General features: G+C 42.4%; 1 protein-coding gene across 2 annotated transcripts in view; it reads right to left on the bottom strand.

The window, feature by feature from the left end:
* Positions 1–2,281: 2,281 nt before the first annotated feature.
* The window catches only part of NR3C2 (nuclear receptor subfamily 3 group C member 2), a 356,521-nt gene continuing 335,800 nt past the window's right edge, over positions 2,282–23,002 (bottom strand). For both annotated transcript variants that reach the window (XM_040472694.1, XM_040472701.1), the window contains exon 9: positions 2,282–5,028. In XM_040472694.1, the coding sequence (XP_040328628.1) occupies positions 4,873–5,028 (156 nt within the window). In that variant the 3' untranslated portion in view covers positions 2,282–4,872. The remainder of the gene's footprint in view (positions 5,029–23,002) is intronic.

Below are 23,002 nucleotides of genomic sequence, written 5' to 3'. Positions count from 1 at the left end.
TTTTTCCTTGACTGGCCGGGGCAGTAATTTATTGCCACCCTCCTCGGGTAACCTGGCATAGTCTCCTAATGCTCATGTCTGCAAACAAAAAGTTTCTCAATCTACTGGTTGGAGGAATATCTCCGAGAACTCTTTCCTATCAGAAAAGATCAACTTGATTGGAAAGCAGACTTCTGCTTTTTGTCTAGCAAGAGACCTGCACTTTGAACTTGGGCAGTAAATGCACAATATTGATTTAGACAGCTCAGTGTCATGTGCTGGTGTCTAGATTTCTTCTTCCATGGAGGATTTCAGCAGCGAGGAAACACTGCAGGAGAAACACGCTCCAATACGGCTTTGTAGTAGCTGTGACCCTTTCTGTAGCTGTGACCATGGAGAACTTGGAAACTGCTATCCTGGCAATGTAAATTCTATGAAAAATATCAGGGTAATTGCCAGTGTAGATTGATTTAATGATCCCAAATTTCACCCCTCTTTGAATCCATGTCCCTTTTTGTGGAGCCCTCCACGATGACTCTAGACTTGACCTTGTAACCTGTTTTGGCCAATGGCATAGGAGCAAACTTGATGCAATTGGAGGCTTGAAAAGTGTTATACCTTCCCACTCCTTTCTTATTAGAGCCTTGCCTTTACCATGAAAATTCGCCTAGGCTGGTCCGCTGGAGGATGAGAGGCCACGTGGAGCAGAACTATCCCAGACCAGTCGGACTGCTGCTTAACTGCAGATGCCCCATGAGGCCAGATTCCACCGAGCCTGGTCCAGGTCGGCAGAACCCTCCCAGCTGATTTGTAAACTCACTAGAAATAACGGTTGTTGATTCAAACCCCGCTACATTTTGGGGTGGTTTGCAGCTACCCACCTGCTACTCTGCTCCGTGGTTTGCTTTGCTTTGCTTTGGATATAGTCTTGGTCCATGCTGACCGTTAAGATCATATTCTAATCTTCTCTTATCCAGTGTTGTTGGGAAAGCCACAGTGTTTTACTTCCAAGAAAACTGCTGCACTGACAATTGGAGGGCTTGAAATTAAAGTGCCAGGGAGACTTGTAATCAAGTCATTTTAGTCTGTGTACACTCACAGTTTATAAAAAGTATGTTAGAGCTGACTTTAACATAGAGGGACAATGTTTTCTATTTGATTGAGGGGCATTCAACACACAGAAGCAAACAAACCCCTAATTATAGATGCATCACTGCGCATAATCTTCACTGCTCTGGTGTGCAGTGGCTGGCTGTCTCATGGGAAGAGTCTTCGTTCTCAGCTAAGGATTCCTAAACGTGCAGCTGGATTCTTTGGGTCTGAGAACACTTTTAGAGAATCTCAGAAATAGAGTGACACTTGTCCCAAGAATGAGTCCGCTCCATTCAGAAAGGACACCCACTCTAACTAAAAGGGAGCATGCTGGGGTGGCCGTTATTTAAAGTTAGGGGCTCTTGGTGAAAAGCCTTGCTCCCTAGTAGGTCAAATTCTGTTAGCTTTAAGATATAAAATTAACTGCATGTACAGATGTTTTAGAAACAAATTTGTGCTTACAACTCGAAAACTGTTTCTCTCCCGTTCTGTGTTTAATGGCCATGTTGTGTTCCAGAAATCTATCATGTTAGAACAAAGTTGAATTTGTTTAATGCTCAACTAGTCTTCTCTTTCTGGAAGCAAATAGTTTCATCTACCAGTTAAATGACATGTTAAAAATGAACTTGAAATTATCTGGTGGGAAATATGTTTTCTAATTTTAAGATGAGCTGATAATTGTTTGCTGCTCTTCTGTGGTCCATATTATATGCGTGAAATTAAGGGGAGCAGCCTGTAAGGAGTGTGAGAAGCATTATGGCCAGGGGGGAGCCAAGTCTCTTGGCCCAAGAGGATCTAATGGGAAGGAGCAAAGCAGAACTGCATGGAGGAAGAACTCTGGAGTCAGGTGGGGCATCTGGTCTACTCAGGTCAGTCTCAAAGTCTGAAAAATGAATGATCGAGCTTTCCTACGGCTGTGAAGATAAAGGAGGCAGTGTACACAGAGTGTTTAGTAGCAGTTATTGTTATCAAACTGTTACAGGTTGTTTTAGTGACCCCAAATATTAGCACTGAGAAATAAGCATCTAATTAGTCCCAAAAGAATATAATGGACATGTGGCTAATGGGGGGGGGGGGGCTTTAACACCGGGGGGCAGAAATGTTATGCTATCTTGGATGTAGGCAGAAGTGCAAGTTATCAGATTGAGAGGGACACAAAAATCCAGGTCTTCCTACGGACATTCAAATGAAATGTTTCCAAAACAACAGGTGATTAAAGTAAAGGATTTATTGTAATCTGCTTACAGTCCTTTGCAAAGACAGACATATGTTTTTGCATAAAGATATAAATTGCTTCATTTTAAACTAATTTAGTGTTTTTTAATTATATGAAGAAGTTTTGGTGAAATATGAATTGTACCAAACCAAGATTTTTAAGAGCAATATGGTACAAAAATAAGAGCAGACACACAATTTGGACTGGGACAGGCATTCAACAGTGAATTTAGAATATGGCTTTGCTGTTTAATCAAGCAAAGTTACCTGGAGACACATAAAGAGCCAGTAACTTTGTTAATACAAAAAGCTGATGCAGACTGTCTCCATCCCAAACCTGGTTACAGTGAAATTCCAATTTCATAAAACGTAAGTCTTGAGCTAAAAGCTGCTCTTGTAAGCCATTTCTTTTCTAGAAACTCCCAGTCTGCATGCTGAGTACTTATCACCTTCCAAGTGTGGCTTTCATATTGCTGTGCATGTAAGTTGACTATATTTAAAGATCTGCCTATAAATTAAATTACTGAAATTGCAAATTATGTAAGAAAAAGTCCTCCCTCTGAATGCAGCTTTCACAGGCTTCCCCTTGCATAAGGCAGGTGTCTTCTGAAAGACAAGGTAATGTTGCCTGCATGGTGAACCCTGGAGTAAAGTGGTGATCCCAATGCTGCCTTCTCCTGGCTTCTCCAGCTACAGCTTTTATGTTCTGGAAAATAATGTAATTTCACTGAGTACCTGATGATTATCGTCACTTTTAAAAGACTAATTTGGCCTCTGTTCAAAGTAGTTTATTTAGTGCAATCATATTGTTAAGTTTCCCCAAAGATATATAGGTTTGTGATCTGGGGCAAGAGAAAAGCGATAAATTGCATCAGTGCCAAACAAATTAATGGATTAAAAATTTTAGTGCCACTGTCTTGCTTATATGAGCTGTATTTTTTTTTCCAAAACTGTTTATGTATAAAATTTATTTTTAAAACCTACCTTTTAAAAATCTAAAAACCCTCTAATTATCGTGCGGTCTCCACGCCACTCTGACCGAACCGTGCCAAAATGCATCTTCCCAGTGCGTCCTGCAATGGCCTATGTGTTCCCATGACCAGTTCCGGGAGTGCAAAACCCCTTTCCAAGACCAGAAGTGAACGTGTCACCTCCGCCGATGTAGAGAGTGCATGGAATTTCTTTCCCAAAGGAGAAAATCCAATTTTCTACAATGGGATGAGACTCAGCTCTCTGGGCCATGGCATTTCCGGTCTCACTCTCCTGGAGCCGATTCTGATTCTGCTTCGTGAGGAAGAAAGGAAAAGAGGCAACTCTCCTAAAGCTGCGGCACTCCCGGACACCCTCTCGCATGTGTGTTGTCAGGTGACCCCTTGGAGGAGCTGCGGGCACCACAGCCTGTCGCTCCCGGACGGAAGCAGGATGGAGCAGAAGCCAGAAACCGTGCTCAAGACCCAAGAACACCCCGAGCGGGAGACCAGAGACAAAACAAAAGTACAGAAAAGGTAGAAAGGCTTAGAGACAACCAAAGAGGTTTAAGTGTGGTTATTTACAACAGAGACTGTAAAATGGTAAATTAGATATGAAGCTAAAAAAGGCACAGCTTTCCCTTTCTTAAATACACTGTAAACGGTTCATTATGCATGCAGAACATTTCACTTTACAAAAAAAATTTTTACCTTGTTTAGACAAAGATAGTACTTAAATAGTCTCCAGCAAAATAGAATTCTTTCAAAAATACTTTCCCCTTCATCCTATCAACCATTAAAGTTTTTTTGTTTTTTTTGTTTTGTTTTTTTTTTTTGTATGTGTCTCATTTACAAAATTTCCTTATACCTTATTTCAGGTCCTTCACAATTGATACATACAGTAATGTACAGCACAGCAAAAGACTGCAAAAAATTATTTGTAAAGCCAACACAATAGATACTAGAAATTGAAACCAAGGCATTTGTTTAACATCTTATCCATTCTAATTAAATAAATGGACGCTAAAGGGTGTGTATACCAGTGATGCAGAGGAACGCGGGCGAATAAGCCCCCCGGCCACCAAGGGGGCCGCTCTTCACTCCACGTGCTCTGTTATTACACAACAGGAATCTGTATATATTTTTTTCTTTTTTTGTGTGTTTTTTTTTAAATAACAAAAGAATATTAATGCCCCATATTGACTATACGTTTTATGTGCAACCAAGGGTAAGCTCTAAAAAGTTCGTTAGTCCTTGAACCCTTTTAAAACAAGCGATACCGGAAACTACATGGCATAGTTAAAACTTCCATCTGTTAAAATATCAAAATCAGAGAGTTATTGACTAGATATGGCTTTTCATCCAGAGGAACAGGAACATGTTTCTAAGCGCTGGGGATTGGACAGGGAAGAATCCTTCAGACCGCTCAGGTCTTGCCAAATCCGTGTCAAACTGCTTTCCCGGCTCCGAACCCTTGACGTGATTTTCAACTTGAGAAACTGCTGAACAAGTATGAATCAACCATCACATGTCAAAAATATGATTCCTTGGGTCCTTCGTGGGTGTAGAATAACATGGGGAAACTTAAGGCAAAGCTCTCCTGGTAAGACGTCTTCCGTCACTTCCTGTGAAAGTAAAGGGGCTTGGCGTTCCCGGACTCCACCTTGGGCAGCTGGTCGCTGATGATCTCCACCAGCATCGCGGGGAACTCGACCTTCAGGGCCTGGGACTCTCGGAAGGTGTAGAAGCAGAATTCCAGCAAGTCATTGACCAGCTGCAACACAGACGGGGAATAGGACAGTGAGGCCTCATCTCCGTCCCCACGCCCCTCTGTGTCCTAACCCTGCTGTAAGCTCAAGAGACTTGCAGAAATCTGACCAGGAAACCGTGGCCGTGAAGCTGCCTAATTTGGCTAAGGCATCTGTTTTGGGGGAGGATGGGGTGCTCATGTCTCCCGTCACCATGCCTTTCGTGCAGAACTGATCCCAGCTGAGAACTGAGTGTGCAATACTGAATATACCAGCGGGAACAGGGTCAGTTACAGAGGTCCTAGTGGTGGGGACACGGAATCGCTCTCCCCAAGTTCTCGTTCGTAAACGTGTGAATTTGGTGGAGCAGGCGTGTACATGTATCTCTATAAGGTAGTGATGGGCCTTCCCAGGTTATAAGGTGGGCTGAGGTGGAGGGGCAGGTGGTGCCCAGGCCTTTGCTGGCATGAGTCATGCTTCCTCTAGTCCCGGGTGGGCCCTGTCAGTTGGGGCTGTGGCCACATGCTGGCCTTCATCTTGCCACCTTCTTCTCTCCTTTGGCTTCTCACCCTGAACCGGGGGGCAGGGTTGAGACTTCTCAGTACCCACCGCTAGCTTTATTAAGGTGTCACTGATGCGCTACACTATGTAAGATTAAGGTGCCCAATGGGCTGATCTGATACTTCTATATTGCAAAATGATTAACGCCTTCATTGTGTCGTGTAATTACCATTTTTTTTTTTTTGTGGTAAGGAAATTTAAGCTCTATCTACCCAGCAACTTTCAAGTAACAAATACAGTATTAACTATAATTATCATGCTGTATTTCACACTCCCAGAACTTATTTTGTTAGAACTGAAGTCTGTGCCCTTCGACCACCGTCTCTCCATTTCCCCTTTCCTTACTTACCACCACTCCATTCTCTGTTTCTGTGAGTTTGGGGTTTTTTTTTTAGGTTTCATATATAAGTAATGTCATACAGTAGGATGTATAATCTTTCTTTGTGTGACTTCACTTAGCATAATAGCCTCAAGATCCATCCATGTTACTGCAAACAGCAGGACTTCCAACTTTCTCACGGCTGTGTGTTTGTGTATTTGTTCTCCATTCTCAGCCGCTTTCTATTTCAGGCTGATTGTGGACAGCAAACAGCAAGGGCCACCTCCATGCCTACTTGCCTGTCCAGCTATTTTTCCTACTTGGTGACCCAAGGACCTTTTCTATCCTCCAGGACCTGAACCACTCCCAATTCTGTAAGTTAAAAAACCCAATTATCCACAAATGCGATATACCATTATTTCCATACCTCACTGTAGGAAATTTGTGGCCATTTCCCACTGTATTAAGGCAGACAATATTACAGGTCATAAAAGAACTCTGTAGTCTTAATAAAATGATGGTAGTGAAAATACCATCTATAACTTTCCCTCAGGGTTTTTTTTTTTTTTAAACTCAATTTACAATCTTAAGAATAGTAAAAAACTGTATGGCAAAGGCCTTTAATACAAAAAAAAAAAATGTCATCAGGAAAAGTATCTGGTGCTTCTGTTTGTGCCTGTCTATGCCCTCTGTCTGCAGAGGGACATTACCCTAATGAGGTTCCAAGGACTGTGAGAGCTTTAATAAGTCTCATTCACTCACAGAAGGTTGGGGTCAAATAAACTGGAAAACAGCACAAGCCACTGTCCAGTCTGGGCACGTTCACATCTCTGCGCTTGCTTTGTGAATGCTCTCAGTTTCTATATCTGTAAAATGGGGTATCCACCTCCCAGGGTTGTTTAAGAGGATGGAATGAGTGAACTGCCATAAAGCAAGTACAATATGGATGCCAATTCTCAGTCAAGATGTTGACAGGTACTGCTGGTAAAACCCCTCTGATTCCATCCTCCCAAGTGGTCCCAAACTCTCTAAGCCATAAAACATCCTTTTTCTCTAGGGGACACAGTTTGCAAAATCTGCTCTGGGTCATCTTTGTGTAATTTTGTATCCTCGGGTCTCCCCTTCTATAAATTGAGGGGCAGGAGAATTTTGTGTTTTACCTTTCCAGGAGAGAGATTTTTAGAATTGGGATCCCAGATTTCTTACTAATTTTTTTAAGGCAGTGGGCTAGTGGCCGTGAAAGCTAAAAGCTGGGTGCCACTCTCCAGGTGTGGTGCCACGAATGAGTTAGTAGTTTCGACTGCAGAGAACGCCTTTCAGTGGGTGACAGCAGAGCTCTGTGCACCAGCTGCCGGTACAAAGAACCAAGTTTAAGTTCATCCTGATCCCTCCCCCCATCCTGCCCCCAAGGTCTGTGTGGTGCCTGCAGGGCTATAAAGGAGGGTGATTTTTCCTTTTAAAGAATGTTAACCTCCATTTAAAATTGTACCAAAAGGGAGTGCCTGGGTGGCTCAGTCATTGAGCGACCAACTTGGGCTCAGGTCATGATCTCATGTTTCGTGGGTTCAAGCCCTGCATCGGACTCTGTGCTGACAGCTTGGAGCCTGCTTTGGATTCTGTGTCTCCCTCTCATCTCTGCCCCTCCCCCGTTCATGCTCTGTCTCTCAAAAATAAATAATTAAAAAAATTTTTTTTAATAAAAAATAAAATTGTACCAAAAAGAATAAAGTACCTAGGGATCAGCTTAACGAAGGAGGTGAAAGACCTGTACTCTGAAAACTATGAAACACTGATGAAAGAAACTGAAGATAACACAAACAAATGGAAAGATATTCCGTGCTCATGGATTGGAAAAATACTGTTCAAATGTCTATACTACCCAAAGCAATCTGTAGAATTAATGCAATCCCTATCAAAATACCAACAGCATTTTTCACGGTACTAGGGCAAACTATCCTACGATTTGTATGGAACCACGAAAGACCTCAAGTAGCCAAAGCAGTCTTGAAAAAGAAGAACAAAGCTGGAGGTATCGCAATTCTGGATTTCAAGATACACTACAAAGCTACAGTAATCAAAACAATACAGTACTGGCACAAAAACAGATCATAGCTCAATGGAACAAAGGGCCCAGAAATAAACTCATGCTTATATAGTCAATTAGCCTATAACAAAGGAGACAAGAATATACAACGAGAAATACAGTCTGTTCAATAAGTGGTGCTGGGAAAACTGGACTACTTTCTTACACCATACACAAAAAATGAACTCAAATGGATTTAAGGACTGAATGTGAGACCTGAAACCATAAAACTCCTAGAAGAAAACATAGGCAGTACTCTTTGACAGTAGCCTTCACAACACGGTGGAGAGACGGGCAGAATGAAGAGGGGCGGGAGACACAGGCTTCCAGCTATGGAATGAGTAAGACATGGGGATGAAATGTACAGAATGGAGAATACAGTCATTGGTATCGTCAATACAACGCTGCATGGTGACAGGTGGTAGCTATCCTTGTGGCGAGCACAGCATAACATACAGACTTGTCCAGTCACTACGTTGTACACCCAAAACTAATGTAACATTGTGTGCCAACTATACTTCAATTAAAAAAAAAAAAAGGGAGACCGCTCACTTTCTAGGCAACATCAACCCCCCCTTAGGCTGGCTCTGCTGCCCTTTTCACTTCTCTGGGGTTGGCCCTAGTTCATGTCCAGAGATGAAGGCTCCCTGTCCCTGGGCCACAGGGTGTTCAGGGAGGTGGAGGTCCTTTTCCTTAAGTCATCCTCCGTGTGTGTCCATCCAGGTTATGGAGCACCTGCTCTGGGCTGGGCACAGAGAAACCATGACAAACACAACAAAGCCTTGGTCTCCGGGTATCTATGTTCTGCTCTGCCTGAGAGGAAATGATAAATGTGGTCAGGTGCCGGCAGTGCAGGAAGCAACAGAGGAGGTGCCAGTTTTGGAAGGGTGATCCAAGTGCCAAGGGGGTGGTGGCTGATGACCTGAAGGAGGTGGAGCAGAGCTATACAGCCATCAGGGTGGGTGTGGGGTCGCTCAGAGGGTTCAGAGCAGTGCGAAGCTCGTGAAGCGGCACCTGTTAAGTGACCAGCTGACATTTGAAACAAGTTACCTGGCAGGGCCAGGGCCACTTAGGGTTTATATTTGTAAACATGCCAAGTCACATATGCGATAGGAGATGAGAAGCAGAGTAAATCAGGTCTTGAGCACCAGGCAGCACACACGGGAGCACCTCTGGGACCCTGTTAATGGGGACACACCTACCTTTAACACCTCATGAGCATCACCTAGGAGATGCTGAGGGGAGAGACCAGAGCCCAGGGCTCAGCTGTCATCCCTGACAGGGTGGCTGAGGACAGGTGTCCCTAACCAACCATGCATATTTACCTGGGGCTGGCATTTCACAACCGCCTCTGTTCCACAGACTGAGACAGCAGTTCCTTTCCTGTCATGAGCAGACACCCAGGGCTTCTGTTTACAGCGAACGCCTCAGCCAGCTGCAGAGGGATGAGGGCTTTCCTGGGGCACGGGGGGGTAGGCCTGGCAGCCTGGGATTGGGTATCTCGCCCTGTGAACACCTGGGAGTCAGGGGACTCCATCACTCTCTCAGGAAAGGGCTCACCCCTCGCTGCTGAGGCGGCCAAGATGCCCAGGGGGCCGGGAGCGCCCAGAAAGCGCTGGCTGCTTCAGGAGTCTGCCTGGCCCACTCCTCCTGAGGCAAAGCTGAAGACCTCTGTAGGCCTCAACCCAGCAGGACCCGGGCCAACAACTAACCATGGCTGGTGAGGTGAAGGGTTCTTTGGGAGAATCGAAGCCAGGCGCTCCTGGTCGCCGGGCGAGGAGAACATGGGCCAGTCTGATCCAGGTTGCAGGTTCTGCCTGCCAAGTGTTCACTGGCCCACAAAGCCCTCCCACCACCCTCCCCAGCCTTGGCCTGCCGCACCCTGTGGGTCAGGGGCTTTTAGGACAGGACCCATGCGTACCTGGCCCTTAACAGGTGTCTGAGGTGGGCTGCTGCAGTACAAGGGCAGCGCATGTACTGGAGCACACAGGGCACAGGAAGGGTGAAGCTGTGTGCGGTCAGAGCGCGAGGAAGTGGGGACTGGGCCCTGGCAGCTAAGCAGGAGTTACATAGCAAACAGCTAGGTGGGCAGGGATGTTGACCAGTCAGAATGAACACAGGTGCATGAGCCAAACTTCTGTGTCACAGCCACGTGTCTAGCAGTCCTGCTGTTCACATGCACAGGTGTCTCCCAAGTGTCATCCTGGTACAACGCACACACAATAGGGCAGGGCCCCCGCCTGAGCCCAGAGCAGCCAGGAAACATGGGTGCAGACAAGCACCACGCACATGTCATCCTCAGACACCATCCGCTGTTCCAGGTACAGAGCTGGTGGGGGAGGCCGTAGTCACACCTGGCAGCTGGCCCTGCGTGGAGGCTGTGTATCACTAAATGAACATAGCTTCCGTCTGAACCTCAAACCACCATTTCCACTATGAAGGCAGAAGCCACCAGGGAAGAGCTCTGTTTGTCACGACCTGCTCCCATTCTGGTGCACCACGTGGGGAGAGCCAGACTGTCTCCAGAGCGGCCTTTAACGTGAGATTACTTCAAGACAACTGTGGACAGCCCTTCAAGAGAGAATCCAGCAGTTCCCTTGGATATTCACTTGGTAAGGAATCATTTCTCAAAAGTGTCACTCTCTCCCTTTTCCAGCGAGGTGAGTACTGGCTTCTTCTGCTTGTTTTCTGGGTTCTTTCTTTCCACACCCCTCGCTCCCTGCAGTCACCCCTGGCCCAGGCCTACCTGGAGCCCCAGACTGAAGGAGCCTTCCTCTCCTCCGAACTCACAGATGCCACCTGCTATCCTTCTAAGTTGATAATTAGCCATGGAGCCGGGTGACACAACCTTCTCTTTTTTCTGGTGGATCACATCTCCTATCGATGTAACTTTTCACATTTCCAGGTCCCGAGGCAGCCTGCAAGCTCCCTGAAGGCAGGGACCGCCTACCTACTCAGCCCCACGGCATCCCGGAGAGGCCCCCTTCCCATTCCTTCCGTGCAGCCCTGGTGAGGGGCTGCAGGGACCAGAGCTACTGTTGCTGTGGCCTTGCTCCTGTGTTTCTGTGATTTCTTCCAAACTCTGAAGTGCTCAGAGTTAATGAATTTCAACAGTGTTTTCTTAGGGCAACGTGTCGCTGGTTTTAATCAATGAACCAAAACACCAACTGGGCACTTTAAATAGGCATCCTCACTTTAGTGCCACTAAGTAAATAATGCAGGACTCAAGACATAAAGCTAACCTTTTTCATCTTTCTCTCTGAGTCTGATTTCCTTCAACTCATTTATTGCTGGGTTTTAATGTGACTTCATATGTAGGCTATGCCACAGGTGCCAGGAGCCCCAGTCACTGCTCACTGTGATTAGAGGGACAGGCATAGGGAAGGGGGTGGTCACAGCTAGAGAGATAAAAGCTCTATTACCCTGTTGGCCTGTCAGCATGAATGCCCTAACTGCAATGAGAAGAAAGGCCTGATGCCTTGATACTGGTTCCCACCAGCCATTCCTGGTAAATACCAGGCTAGAGGGAGAGGCAAGAACCCTAATTATAATCAGCAATGAGTCTCACATTATTAAGAATCAGAGAAAAGTCCTGTGCACTGACTTTTCATTCTACACAAAATGTATCTGTGGGGATCACAGAAGTTTAGCTAGATGCCAGGCATAATTTATCCAGCCTGAAGGGCCACAGCTATCAGGGCAGTGGAGGAGCCTGACAAGGTCTCAAGGTAATGGTGGTATTTTACTCACACTGAAGATGAAGCCATTAAGTTCCATCTCATCACCAGGGGCACGGCCACTCCCACCACAAGCAATGGCCTCTCAGCCCTGTTCTAAGGTTATAGAGTCACTAAGTGATGACAGAACACTTGAATGATAACAGCCTCTCTGAAATAGGGTCCCACATATTTTCAACAGCATGCTCATTTCTCATGAGATATCTGATGACTCCAGAACTTTCCCCCAATTAGGATCAAGCTTTTAGCCTGTAATAAGCACTGGGGTGGGGGTAGGTTAAAAGGTTTATTTTCAAGATCAGAATTGTAGCCAGCTACGTTAATAGGGTCAGAGGCAAAAGATACAGAGCTTCACCTCTAAATGCCGTGACACTCATAGAAATGGCTAGCACCTATTTACTCCAGGTGTTCCTGCAATAATTCTGTGAATACTGGAAAATGTTGCTCAGTGATTGTATACGGAGTTTGGCCTTCCCACAACTATATGGTCAAGTCATATTTGACAAAGCAGGAAAGACCATCCAATGAAAAAAGTCTCTTCAACAAATGGTGCTGGCAAAACTGGATGGCAACATGCAGAAATACGAAACTGGACAACTTTCTTACACCATGCCTAAAAATAAATTCAAAATGGATGAAAGACCTGAATGTGAGATAGGAAAACCATCATAATCCTAGAGGAGAACATAGTCAGCAATCTCTTTGACCTCAGCCACAGCAACTTATCAGACATGTCATCAAAGGCAAGGGAAACAAAAGCAAACATGAACTACTGGGACTTTATCAAGATAAAAAGCTTCTGCAGAGTGAAGGAAACAATCAACAAAACTTAGGCAACCTACAGAATGGGAGAAGATATTTGCAAATGACATATCTGACAGAGGGTTAGTATCCAAAATCTATAAAGGACCTATCAAACACCCCAAAAATAAACAACCCAGTGAAGAAATGGGCAGAAGATATGAATAGACATTTTTCCAAAGAACACATGGCCAACAGACACATGAAAAGATGCTCAACATCACTCATCATTAGGGAAATACAAATCAACCCATGATGAGATACTACCTCATACCTGTCAGAATAGCTAAAATTAACAACACAAGAAACAATAGGTGTTGGCGAGGATGGAGAGAAAGGGGAACCGTCTTGTACTGTTGGTGGGAATGAAAACTGGTATGGCCACTCTGGAGAACAGTATGGAGGTTCCTCAGAAAACTGAAAATAGAACTACCCTATAATTCAGCAATTTCACTCTTAGGTAGTTACCCAAAGGATACAGACATATAGATTTGAAGGGGGTACATAACATGCATCCCAGTATTCTTAGCAGTATTATCAACAATAGCGAAACTATGGAGAGAGCCCAAATGTCTGTCGATTGATAAATGGATAAAGAAGATATGGGGTGTGTGTGTGTGTAGGAATATTAGCCATCAAAAGGAATGAAATCTTACCATTTCAATGACATGGATGGAGCTATAATGTATTATGCTAAGTGAAATAAGTCCGAGAAAGACAAATACCATATGATTTCACTCATGTGTGGAACTTAAGAAACAAAACAGATGAACACATGAAAAGGGGGAAAAAGAGAAGGGAGGGAAACAAATCACAAGAGTCAAGTCTTAATGACAGAACACAAACTGAGGTTTCATGGAGGAAAGGGGGGTGGGAGATGGGCACTGAAAAGGGCACCTGTGATGAGCCCTATATATAAGTGATGCATCACTGAATTCTCCTGAAACCAATATTGTACTATATGGTAACTTACTAAAATTTAAATTAAAAAAAAAAAAAAGAGTCTGGCCTTCATTCAAAACCCCACTCTCCACCCAGTGCAAGCAGCGTGAAAGATGCCTGCATGTGCGCAGGTGGGTGCCTGTGGCCATGTAGGGCTGACTGTTTTTCTCTGGTTGGTGATGCCTCGGTGAAACCTGATGGTAACATCGTACAAGAGTAACAATAGCACCCCAAATTTAGTAGCATTAGCTTCTATACCCAGAAGACAATATAACCTTTTACAACACAGTTTACACTACCATTTCCTTGTGGATTCCTCTTAGAAATCCAGGCCCCACAGTGCCAATACTCTGCTGAGTGCTCTTGGAGGGCTCACCTACAGGATGCGTTTGGGAGCAGTCCTGAAGGCCTCTTAGATGTGACCGAGAGAGAAGATTGAGAAGATATCAGGGAGTGACATTAGCACCACAGTGACAGAAGGCACCTTCCTGTCCCTCTTTTTCAATGAAGAATGAGTCATCCATCCATGAACAAAAGTGCCTTTGTGGGAGCTGCAGGATCTGGCACCATAGGCCAGGGAACTCAGGAGGAGTCTACATACCTGTGCATCCAGTTATGGGCACAGGTGGAACCCGTGGAGCAGTGGGCCTGCCCCAACTCCTCTTGACATAGTCATGAAAAAACCTAGAGAGTGCTGATCTAAGCTGATACCCACAGACAACAGAGAAGGTGCCTAAGCCTAGCTTTTATGAAGGGAGATTCCAGCAGGCCAATGGAGCAAAAAACAAGTTTGGACACAGCAGAGATGGTAAAAAGCACTTTACCAACGCTGTCTTCACCCCCACCAAAGCAACATTGCACTGGGCTAAACGATCAGGTGGTAGTGACCTCTCTCACAGAGAAAAAGAAGAGCAGTGAATAAGTGTCCAGCTACCCACAGTGGTATGGAATGCAGCTGGAGGAACCCATTCCTCTCCAGGAGCACTCAGAGTACCTAGGTGGGATCTCCACGATGGAGGAAAGAAAGATAAGAATATCAAAGGACACTAAAGGGACTCAGGGCCTGCTGCCTGCACACAGCGGGAAGTCCGATCATGAGCTTCTCAGAGTACTACACCTGAGGATCTCCCTACCAGGCCTGTGGGCAACCCTAATGCCCCAAGGACTAAATCTATACCTTCCTCCACTCTGCAGGTGGCTCCTTGTACATACTTCTGAGTGTGGTGGCAAGAGCAAGCTCCTTGGGAGTGTGCTTGAAAAACAGGCCAGGGTCTGTGGACTAGGGAGAAACCACAAACTTGAGCTATAGCACCGTCTTCTGCAAAATACAACAAAGGTTTCCAATAGCCAGCCTGGTGAGTTGTAAGAACCAAAGATGTAAAAGCTTAAGAATTTTGCCACAAGAGGGAGCAAGAAGAGTGGAACAGGTGTACCCATACAAAGACCAATAAAACCCTAGATGGCAATAGCACTAATGAGCTGAATACCCAATGTGAAGGCAACAAGCAAAGATTTAAAGAGGTGGCTGCTACTTCAAATGTGAAAGCAGCAATGCAAAACTACAAAGAACATGAAAAATCAAGGAAATGTGTCATCACCAAAAAATAATAATTCTCAAATAACAGAGCTCAGAGGCATAGGATTTTGGATAAAGAATTCAGCATCAGTATTGAAGAAACTCAATGAGGTACCAAAAAAACTCTAAGGACAGTTGAAATCACACACACACACACACACACACACACACACACACACACACGTGAGCATGCGCATTCAAGATGAGATATCACCAAAGAGCTATAAATCATAAAGGGAACCAAGAAGAAATTCTGGAGCTGAAGAATTCAATAAATGAATGACAAATGCAGCAGAGTAAAGCAAATAGAAGACAGAATAAGTGAATTAGAGAAAAGAAATTTTGAAATAACCAAGTTAGAAGAGAACAAAGAAAAAAAAAGGAAAAACTGTGAAGAAAGCCTAGATGATCTAATGGGGTTTCATCAAAAGAACATAGAATCAGGATTACACAAAGAAAATAGAGAAGAGGACAGAAAGTTTATTTAAAGAAATAAGAGCTGATAGGATGCTTGGGTAGCTTAGTTGGTTGAACGTCCAACTTTGGCTCAGGTCATGATCTCATAGTGGATGAGTGTGAGCCCCACATCAGCCTCTGTGCTGACAGCTCAGAGCTTGAAGCCTGCTTTGAGTTTTGTGTCTCCCTCTCTCTCTGCCCCTCCCCTGCTCACGTTTTGTCTCTCTCTCTCAAATATAAACATTAAAAAATTTTTAAAATACTATTAAAGAAGTAAGAACTGAGAAGTTCCTAAACATGCAAGGGAACTGGACATCCAAGTTTACAGAGCTATAGAAAATCACCCAATTATCTCAATGCAAAAACACCTTCTGCAAGGCACATTATAATGAAACTATCAAAAAATTGGAAATAAAGAATGCTAAAAGTATCGAGGGGAAAAATATTGTAACCTACAAAGGAACCACCATTAAACTGTCAGCAGATTTCTCAATAGAAACACTACAGGTCAGGTGAGAGTGGAAGGTCATATTCAAAGAACATGAATTGAAAGAAAAAGAAATTGCCAGCCAACAATGCTATATCTGACAAAGTTATCCTTCAGATATGAAGGAGAAACAGACTTTCCTAGACAAAAAAAAGCTGAAGGAGCTCCTTCAGCACTAAATTTGCTTTGTAATAAATGCTGAAAGTTCTTCAGGCTGAAATAAACTGACACTAATCAGCAACATGAAAATACACGAAAGTATACACCACACTAGTAAAGGTAAAAAATCAGACTTTGGATGGATGTTAACCACTTAACTGCAGTATAAATGTCAAAGGAAAAAAGTATTAAAAATAATTATAGCTACTATAATTTAATAAATATACAACATAAAAAGAGGTAAACGATACCAGAAATATACAAGGGGGAGTAAAGGGCAAAGTGTTTATAGACAATTGAAGTTAAGTTGCTATCAGTTTAAAATGGCCCGTTTTATTTATGTCATATGTAAGCCTCATGGTAACCACAAAACAAAAACAAAAACCTAGAGTAGACGCACTAAAGATAGACAAGGGGGAAGCAGAGCATACCGCCATAGAAAATTATGCATTTACAAAGGCAGTGAAAGGAAACAATGGAAAAACAAAATATCAGAAAACAGTAAGATGGCATTATAAGATCTTACACAGCAATAATTTTAAATGTAAATGGATTGAATTAACCAATCAGAAGGCAGAGTGGCTGGATGAATAAAAAATGACTCAACTATATGATGCCTACAAGAGATTTGCTTCAGCTTTAAGGACATACATAGCTCTGAGTGAAGAGAGAGAAAAAGACATTCCATGCCAGTAAAAAACAAAAGAAAGTAAGGTAGCTATACCTACATTAGACAAAACAGACTTTAAGCCAAAATGGTAACAAGAGACAAAGGTCAATATATAATGAGAAAAGGGTCAATTCATCAAGAAGATATAACAATCAGACACACACACACACACAATATTGGAACACCTAACTGTATTAAGCAATAGATCTGAAGGAAGAAACAGACAACAATACAATAATAGTGGGGGACTTCCAATACTCCACTTTCAGTAATAGATCATCTAGACAGAAAACCAACATTTACATTGGGCCTGAACCACACATTAAGCCAAATGGACCTGACAAAGATTTGTGGAACATTCCATCCAACAGAAGAATACACATCCTTCTCACGTGCACGTGGAACATTTTCCAGAATAGACCACATGACAGAACACAAATCAAGTCTTGCGAATTTAAGATGACTGAAATCATACCAAGTCATCCTTTCTGACCAAAGCGGTATAAAACCAGAAATCAAAACAAGAAGAAAGCTGAAATATGTGAAAAGCTACAAATACATGAAAATTAAATACTCTTGAACAACCAATGGGTCAAAGAAGAAATGAAAAGGAAATAAAATATCTCAAAACAAATGAAAATGGAAACACACAGTTCCAAAACCTATGGGATGCTGCAAAAGCAGTTCTGAGAGGGAAGTTTATAGTTATAAATGCATATATTAAGAAACTAAAGGGATCTGAAAAAAACCTAACTTTATATCTCAAGGAACTAGAAAAAGAAGAACTAAGCCCCAAGTTAGCAAATGAAATTAATAACAAAGATTAGAGTGGAAATAAATGAAACAGAGACCAGAAGAATAACAGAAAAAAAAATCAGTGAAACTAAGAGCCGGTTTTCAAAAAAAAGTAAAATTGAGAAACTCTAGTTACACTAAAAAAAATAGGATTCAAATAAATAAAATCAGAAATGGAAGAGTGACATTTCAAATGATACTACAGAAATACAAAGGATATGAGAAACTACTATGAACAAATTAAATGCTAGCAAATTGGATAATCTGGAATAAATGATAAATTCTTGGGAACAGTCTGCCAAGAGTGAATTGGGAATAAAGAGAAAATATGAACAGACTGACAATACATGAGGTGATTTAATTAGTGATTAAAAAGCTCCCAACACAGAAAACTCCAGGACCAAATGTCTTCATGAGTGAATTCTACCAAACATTTGAAGAAGAACTGATGTCAATTCTTTTCAAACTCTTCCCAAATTGAAGAAGGAACACTTCTAAACTCATTTTATGAGAGTAGAATTACCCAGATAAGGACACTATAAGAGAACTATAGACTAATGTCCCTGATGAATACAGATACAAAAATTCTCAACAAAATAAAAGCAAGCCAAATTCAGCAATGCATTAAAAGGATCACACATCTGGGAACGCAAGCTGGTGCAGCCACTCTGAAAAACAGTATGGAGGTTCCTCAAAAAACTAAAAATATAACTACCCTACGACCCAGCAATTGCATTACTAGGCATTTATCCAAGGGATACAGGTATGCTGTTTTGAAGGGGCACATGCACCCCCATGTTTATAGAAGCACTATCAACAATAGCCAAAGTATGGAAAGAGCCCAAATGTCCATCGATGGATGAATGGATAAAGAAGAGGTGGCATATATACATAAAATGGAGTATTACTCAGCATCAAATAGAATGAAATCTTGCCATTTGCAACTATGTGGATGGAACTGGTGGGTACTATGCTAAGTGAAATTAGAGAAAGACAAAAATCATATGACTTCACTCATACAAGGACCTTGAAAGACAAAACAGATGAACATAAGAGAAGGGAAACAAAAATAATATAAAAGCAGGGAGGGGGACAAAACAGAAGAGACTCATAAATATGGAGAACAAACTGGGGTTTACAGGAGGGGTTGTGGGAGGGGGGATAGGCTAAATGGGTAAGGGGCACTAAGGAATCTACTCTTGAAATCATTGTTGCACTATATGCTAACTAATTTGGATGTAAATTAATAAAAAATAAAACAAGTTAAAATAAAAAATAAAAGGATCACACATCATGACCAAGTGGGATTTATTCTAGGAATGCAAGGATGGTTCAACATACATAAATCAATAAATGTGTTATACTACATTAATAGAATGAAATATAAAAATCATGACCATTTAAATAGATGCAGAATAAACATTTGAAAAAATGAAACATATTTTCATGATAAAAGCCCTCAACAAATTGGTTCTGTAAGGGACATGCCTTAACATAATAAAAGCCACATATGACAAACCCATAGCTAACATACTCAATTGTGAAAAATTGACAGCTTTTCTTTTATGATGAGGAAAAAGACAAGGGTGTCCTCTTTTATTCAACATAGTAATGGAATATAACTATATCAATTAGGAAAGGCAAAGAAATAAAAGGCATTCAAATCAGAGAGGAAGAAGTAGAATTGTTATTTGCAGATAATATGACCTTATGTATAGAAAACCCTAAAGACTCAACCTCAAACTGAATCAATGAATTCAGTAAATTTGCAGGAGATAAAATCAATGTATAGAAATGAGTTGCATTTCTATAAAATAACAACAAAACATTGGAAAAAGAAATAAAACTATTCCATTTGCAATAGCATTCAAGCAATAAAATTATGACTAAATTTAACAAAGGAAATGAAAGACCTGTGCAATGAAAATTACAAGAATTTGATAAAAGAAATCGAAGATACACGTGCAAAGATATCCTGTGTTCATAGATCAGAAGACTTGTTATTAAAATGTCCTTACTACTCAAAGACATTTCCAGATTCAACACAACTGCAATTAAAAATTTAATGGCATTTCTCATAGAAATTTTTCAAAATCCTAAAATTTATACAAAACCATAAAAGACTCTGAATAGCTAAAGCTATCATGAGAAAGAAGAAATCTGGAAATTTGAAATTTGAAATTCCTGATTTCAAATTATACTACAGAGCTATGCAGTAATTTCAATATGTGGCTATTATAAATATAGCAAATAGAGCGATGGAATAGTGAGCCTAGAAGTAAACCCCTACATTTATAGTCTACTAATATTTGATAAGGGAGCCAAGGACACTCAATAGGGAAAGGATGGTCTCTATAACAAATGGTATTGAGAAAATTGGATCACTATCTTACACCATACACAAACATGGGTTGAAGACTTAAACATACAACCTGATACCATTAAACTCCTAGGAAAAAAAGGGCACCTAGGGGCTCAATTGGTTAAGCGTCTGACTCTGATTTTGGCACAGGTCATGATCTCACTCTTCCTGAGATTGAGCCCTGCCTCGGGCCCTGTGCTGACAGCACAGAGCCTGCTTGGGATCTCTCTCTCTCTCTCTCTCTCTCTCTCTCTCTCTCTGCTCCTCCCTTGCTTGTGCTTTCTCTCTCTCTCAAATAAATTAATAAACATAAAAAAAAACTCCTAGGAAAAAATATAGGAAAGAAGCTCCCTAACATTGGTCTTGGCAATTTAGATATGACACCAAAATCACAAATAACAAAAACAGAGTTCAACAGGTGGGACTACATAAAACTGAAAAGTTTCTGCACAGCAAAGGAAACAATAAAAAGAGAGAGAGAAAAGGCAAACTGTTGAATGGGAGAAAAATATTTGCAAAATCATACACCAGAGAAGGGGTTACTATCAAAAATATATAAAGAACTCATCCATCTCAATAACAAAAAAACAATCCAATTAAAAATAAAAACTAAAAATGAACAAACAAAAAAACCACATACACAAAAACATGGCAGACGAACTAAACAGATATTTTTCCAAAGAAGGCATCCACATGGTCAACAAGTATGTGAAAAGTTGCTCAGCATCACTAAATATCAGGAATGCAAATCAAAACCACAATGAGATAATACCTCTCACACTTGTTAGAATGGTTGCCATCAAGAAGACAAGAGATACCAAGTGTCGGTGAGGATGTGGAGAAAAGGGAACACTTGGTGCACGGTTGGTGGGAATGCAAAGTGGTTCAGCCACTATGGAAAACAGTATGGAGATGCCTCATAACATTAAAAACAGAACTACCATGTGATCCAGCAACCCCACTCTTGGATATATAATCCAAAGGAAAGGAAAACAGGATATGGAAGAGATCTCTGCACTCCCATGTGCACTGCAGCATTATTCACAATAGCCAAGGTATGGAAACAACAATAGATGTATAGATAAAGAAGATGGGGTAAATATACACATACACACAAAGGGATATTACTATTCAGCCATGAGAAAGAAGGAAATCTTGCCATTGGTAATAGCATGGATGGCCCATAAGGGCCATTATACTAAGTGAAACAAGGCATATAGGGAAAGACAAATATATATATATATGTAGAATCTAAAAAAGCTGAACTTGATGGCAACTTAGGAAGATCCTGAATTCATCTCCTCTCATGGACACATCAAATCTATACCTACATATACAGGAATTCCTCCTAAGGAAGAACTGAAAGCTGACTGAACAGCTTCTGCACAATAAAGCACTGAGGTGCCACACAGAGAACAGCAGGAGAGAGGGAGACACAGTAATGATGGGAACCCCACCCCTAATGTGGCAACCTACAGCAGGGAAGGGATATCACAGATGTGCCACGTACAGATTCATCTGACCCGAGGCACTGCAAAAAACAAAACAAAACAAACAAAACCATCATTTTAAAAGGCAAGTAGACTGTAAGTGAAGGAAACCCATGTACTAATCCTGAGTGTCTCCCATATGGTGGGGGAATTGCTGTACCTCTCTCCGGGGTCAATGGTGCCAGCAAGAGCCATTGTTTACACTCTCCATCTTGACAGCACAGACAGGAACAGGGACCAGTACTCTAGCCAGCCTGCTGCCTCAGCAAGCTCTGAGCCCCTAGCTCACACCAGCTCCAGCCATTCCATCAAGGCTGCCCCAGCATGGCCCACATCTGCTTCAGCTCCAGCCATCCCACCAGGGCAGCTCTGGCATCCTGCCAGGGTTCCTGCTATGCAAAATGCCCCGGTCCACGCCTGCCCCAGCTCAAGCCATCCACCAGGGTGACCCTGGTATGAAGCAGCCTGAGACCCGCTGGTCTGTGGCCACTTCAGCCCCAGGTGTCCAGTGCCAGCCCGGCATGAAGCACCCACTTCAGCTCCAGCCATCCCTCCAGGGTGCCCCCTGTGCAGAACACCCTGGGACCCTCCGGCCTGTGCCAGCTCCAGCTCCAGCCAGCCAACCTCAGCTGCCAGGCATACAGAGTCCACATAGGGGATGTTCTTATATAAGGTCACTCCATCAAGACTGGGAGAGGTAGCAGTTTCACCTAATAAACAGAAAGTCAAACGAAATGAGGAGACGGAGGAATATGCTCTGAACTAAAGAATAAGACACAGGGCACCTGGGTGGCTCAGTCAGTTAAACATCTGACTTCGGCTCAGGTCATGATCTCATGGATTGTGAGTTCGAGCCCCGCGTCAGGCTCTGGGCTGATGGCTCGGAGCCTGGAGCCTGCTTCAGATCCTGTGTCTCCCTCTCTCTCTGACCCTCCCCTGCTCACACTCTGTCTCTCTCTTTCTCAAAAATAAATAAAGATTAAAAAAAATAAAAAAAAAAGAGTAAGACAAAACTTCAGAAAAAGAAGTAAATGAAACAGAGGTAAGCAACTTACCTGGTGAACAGTTCAAAGTAATAGTCATAAAGATGCTCACCGGATTTGAGGAAAGAGAGGATGAGCTTTGAGAGAATGTCAACACAGACAGAAAATGTAAACAACAACAACAATCAGAGTTGAAGAATAATGTAAATGAAAAATACAGTAGGAGGGATCAACAAATTAGAGGATGTGGAAGAGCAGATAAGCATCTGGAAGGCAGGGTGATGGAGAGTTCTCAAGTTGAACAGGAAAAAAAAAAATAAAGGTGAGGCTATTTTAAGGGCCCTGTGGGGCAATATCAAGAATACTAACACTTGCATTATAGGGATCCCAGAAGGAAGAGAAAGGGGCAGCAAATTTATCTGAAGAAATAACAGCTGAGAACTTCCCTAATCTGGAGAAGGAAACAGATACTCAGGTCTAGGAAGCACAGAGAGGCACCAAACAAGATAAACCCAAAGATGTCCACACCGAGATACATAACTAAAATGGCAAAAATTAAAGAAGGAATGTTACATACCA

Source organism: Herpailurus yagouaroundi, unplaced genomic scaffold (assembly GCF_014898765.1).
Source record: "Herpailurus yagouaroundi ecotype Mexico unplaced genomic scaffold, PumYag 28, whole genome shotgun sequence".
In the NCBI taxonomy this organism is placed as follows: domain Eukaryota; kingdom Metazoa; phylum Chordata; class Mammalia; order Carnivora; family Felidae; genus Herpailurus; species Herpailurus yagouaroundi.
The sequence above is the reverse complement of the archived record's forward strand: the minus strand, read 5'-3'. Positions and strand labels throughout refer to the sequence as shown.